Here is a 4134-nt window from a genome sequence, read left to right on the forward strand (position 1 = left end):
TTGGAGGAACGTTTGTTCACCAGAGCACCCCAAGGGATGACAAGGTTGAATGGTTATAAACTCCTGCAAGACCATTTCAGGCTGGACATAAGGAAGAATTTCTTTACTGTCTGAGCCCCCAAGGTCTGGAATAGCCTGCCATTGGAGGTGGTTCAAGCACCCACATTGAACTCCTTCAAGAGAAATTTGGATGCTTATCTTGCTGGGATCCTATGACCACAGCTGACTTCCTGCCCCTTGGGTTAAGGGGCTGGACTCGATGATCTTCTGAGGTCCCTTCCAGCCCTAATGTCTATGAAATCTATGAAAACAGCAGTGGAAGAGAGAGAGATTCTCATTTGGTGAAAGACCAGAGAGGTGGAGATTAGGGGAAGAATAGTGGCATCTTTATCCCATTGCTGACTGGGGTCACTTCTGTTCCTGGTACAACTTCTAGCAGTCCCAGAGTTCCTGTAAATTATACCCTGCTGCCTTTAGCCTATGAAATTGCTTGCACTGTTGAGGGTTGCTAGAATGACTTTGGATTTGTGAATCTAGGATGGAGGTTGGCATTAGAGTCTCTACCCCAGCTTCAAGCTACCTGAAGATTCCCAATTAACACAGTTTTGCCCTCAAAACACTGCAAAATAGATGCATCAATTGGGAGAATTACTGGCTTCCTCTCCAAATAATCTGGAGCAACAGTAGTTTCATTGCATGTAGCTGAAGATTTCTGTTAAGTGCTGTTTTATCCTAGTAATGGCAAACAGGCAGCGTCACCAGTTGGCACACTGAATTTCACTGTTTCCTGTTCAATGTCACAAATATCTCAGAAATCTTCTTCATGGAAATGAGATTAATTGAGGCCTGAAGCAAAGGAGTTTTTAGATGACACTGTAGTTGAACAGAATCTATTAAGCTTAACTTAAAGCTAAAGTAAATTTAGAAGGCAACTGAAGATGATGGACTAAAACTAAATTGATAAAGATGTATGTTCCAGCAAACCAGTTATACTGATTGATAAAGAAAGGGTTAGGGCAGTGATAAAAGAAATCAAAGCCACAGCTGAAAGGCCATCACCTTGAAAATAGAAATGGTATTATGTCTCAGTAATTGCTAGATTTTGGAACCCTTGAAAGGCAGGTTCTTAATTATTTGCTTAAAACAATGAAGGTAAACCTGAGATAAGGTAAAGGACTGTGTTTTTGAGGATCTGATGCATCTACTTACTGTATCCCCAATAGTGCTATTTTATGATGCTTCCAGGTTTGTAGCTATTTCAGTAGACACCAGCAGCTATCATCTTGGTAAGTTTGTCCTTTAGTTGCACAGATTAATGGAAGATGAGTGGCTGGAATGCTATTCAGGAAACTATTGGTTGAGATTTTCAAAGACAATGGAGGATTTAGCCCTTTGCATTTGTAGAGGTAAACATTTTAGAAAGCTTTGGAAATCTTGACTATTGCATATGAAGACCTGAAGAGCAGCCGTGCTGAAATGGAGAGAATTTCTGATTAACAAACGCACAAGTAATTTGTAGGATATTTGAAAACATTTAATATTTCATGTTGGTGATGGAGCACAAACCATTTGTACCCTCACAAACGGACAAAATGCATCTTAAATGCAAGAGATTGCTCATGGGTTTGCATATAATACATACTGAAGCAGTTGCCAATCTTTTAGAGAGCCTGTAAAAGTGGTTACACTTTCTCGAAGAGCCCTATTTTATGATCTGACCTCTCCAGAGGCGATATATGTAAAAGAGTTTCTGCTCACTCTTGCCACAGAAAAATAAAGAACTGATTAAAATAGCTGTTTGGCCCGTTACTGCAAGCCAGTTCCAAAGTTTTCAAACAAGATTGGCTTGATTATGTATCAGGGGTTTACCATGCAGTCTGTAGCATCTGTTTAATGAGAGTTTAACTCTCTATAAAGAGAAAAGTCTGATTACCTGTAGTATTTGTACTGTGATCCCACAGTCCCTGCAGAGCGACCTCTTGTAAAAACTGCATAAGGAGTAGCAGGACCTCAAAAATACTAGCGTTAGCCTGGATGTTAGCGTGCTGACCCAACACACCACAGGGCCTAAAATGAAGGCAAAAACATGCAGATCTTCTAGAGTGATCTGAAAGAATGGCAATTTAAATAACTTCCTTTGATGAGAAGGAGGAAACGAGGCAGGTCTGGTCAATAACCATTAACTTTTTCTATCTTTATAAAAATGTTACTTCTCATTAAACCTGTAAGTCAAAAGGGCTTAGGGAAAGTTAGAAGACTTTTTTTTTCCAGTTTGACCTCTGAAAAATGGTTGTTGACACTGGATTATATTGGCCAGCCCTGAATTTCAACTTACAGTGATTATAGAACAATTTCAATATTAATGCTAGCCTTCCCCCAGGAAACGTAATACCAGAGAAAGCTGTATATTATATTACTAAGAAAAGTCTACCAAAAAAAAAATAGTCAACTCTGACCTCCGCAGCCATGTCTGCTTCAGTCACCCGAGTTACCTCAGGTCAGTTGAAAAACAATGCTCTAACCTCAGAAGTACATTTTAGGCTTGAGTAGTCCTAGTCTGAAGGATACAAAAGCTCCAGGATGTTGACTCCAAAGACATCTTTTGGCTTTCTTCTTTAACTGTCAGAATGCTGCCTAAAGCTTACTTGAAGATAAACCTGGAAACTCAGCCCTGATAAAACTGGATGGGAAATACTGGACAACACCAGCTGCTGTCACTGAACGTAATGGTAAGAGAGATTCTGTCTTGTCCGCACTGGTTAAGGAACTCGGCACAGAAGGAGCAGCAACTACTGCAGCTCCAAATGCAACTGACTTGATGGGTGATCCTTTTAGCAGCAGCAGGGTTAGAGTGATGTTGTAGCTGCGATGGTCAAGGAATTATGCAAGAGGCGAGGATTTCTTAGGATGATATCTCTTATTGGACTAACTGTATAGTTGGAATAGAGCTAGACAAGCCTAGAGACCTAATGGAGGTCTTGCATTTGAACCCTGGTCTAACTCTATCCCAGCTATGCAGCGTGTTCAATAAAAGATGTCGCCCTGAGGAATCCTTGCCTAATGGCGATAGCACTTGAACCACAACCTTCGTGAACGTCTTCCTGGAGCGAATCGATTGGCCAAAACCCTCAAGGATGGGATAAGGCCTAACAGGAATGAGGGAGGCACCTTTTAATTTTTCAAATGTTTAGTGTTGTTTTTACTAAGAGAAAGGGGTGACCTTAAACCTAGAGGCTAGAAAGCTGGGGGCCTGCACGTTGTTGAAGCGCGGTAGCTGCGGTCCCCATCCTCTCCTGCTGATCCAACCCATCAGGGGCTGCGGGCAGCAGGAAACGATCCACGTCGCTGTCCGTCTTGAGCTTGGTTTTAACCGCACTTGCCCATAGTTGCGACCACTGCCAGAAGGGCTCAGGCAACCGGTGGCCTGGCTTGGCGTAACCATGGCCTCAGAGGAGCGGCTTTAAGGCTCCTGTGCCTGGCTCCTTTGTTTTGCTAGGACAGTTTCTTGTTCAGCAGTAGGAAGTCGCTTGGTGCGGGGCTTTAATGTGGGACGGGGTCGGGTCAGGGATGGCGCAGGCAGTGCCCACACACCAGCCACCCGGTGGGCTTCAAACTGGGCACCCAGGGTGGTGGGTGGCACCTGCGTGGTTCAGGCTAGGGGCCTGGCAGCCCCGGGCCGGGGACCCCCCTGGGGCCGAGGCCCTGCAGAGCCCGCGCTCGGAGCTGAGCTGAGCAGGGCCGGGGCGGGGCGGGGCAGGGCAGGGCAGGGCAGCCTAGGCCTCGCGCCGCCGCCGCCTCCACTACCACCACCACTACCACCATCACCTCCACCCCGCGCCCGCCCTCTCTCGGCTCATCCCTCCCCTCCTCTTCCCCTGCCGTTCGGGGGAGGAGGAGGCGGCCGGCGCGGCCCCTTTAATTCCCTCGCTCCCCTCCCCCCTCCCGGCCGCTCCAGCCTCCATTTTCCAGCGGCTCCGGCACCTGGAGGCAGAGGCGGCGGGAGCGGCCCGGGCCCGGGCCCCCGCCCTCCCTGCCCGGGCATGGCCGCCAACATGTACCGGGTCGGAGGTAAGAGCCCCCTGCGGAGGGGCCCCGGCCCCCTGCCTCCCGCCCTCTCTCCCGCCGGGGCGGCTG

General features: G+C 47.1%; 1 protein-coding gene across 4 annotated transcripts in view; it reads left to right on the plus strand.

The window, feature by feature from the left end:
• The first annotated feature begins 3870 nt into the window (after positions 1 to 3870).
• The window catches only part of MTA1 (metastasis associated 1), a 140666-nt gene continuing 140402 nt past the window's right edge, over positions 3871 to 4134 (plus strand). For 3 of the 4 annotated variants that reach the window (XM_019501987.1, XM_019501988.1, XM_019501990.1), the window contains exon 1: positions 3872 to 4068. In XM_019501987.1, the coding sequence (XP_019357532.1) occupies positions 4041 to 4068 (28 nt within the window). In that variant the 5' untranslated portion in view covers positions 3872 to 4040. Of the gene's footprint in view, positions 4069 to 4134 lie in introns of all 4 variants that reach the window. The other variant, XM_019501989.1, reaches the window with a different exon arrangement.

The sequence above is a fragment of the Gavialis gangeticus genome, unplaced genomic scaffold, assembly GCF_001723915.1.
Source record: "Gavialis gangeticus isolate Ggan-Ray unplaced genomic scaffold, GavGan_comp1, whole genome shotgun sequence".
Lineage (NCBI taxonomy): Eukaryota > Metazoa > Chordata > Crocodylia > Gavialidae > Gavialis > Gavialis gangeticus.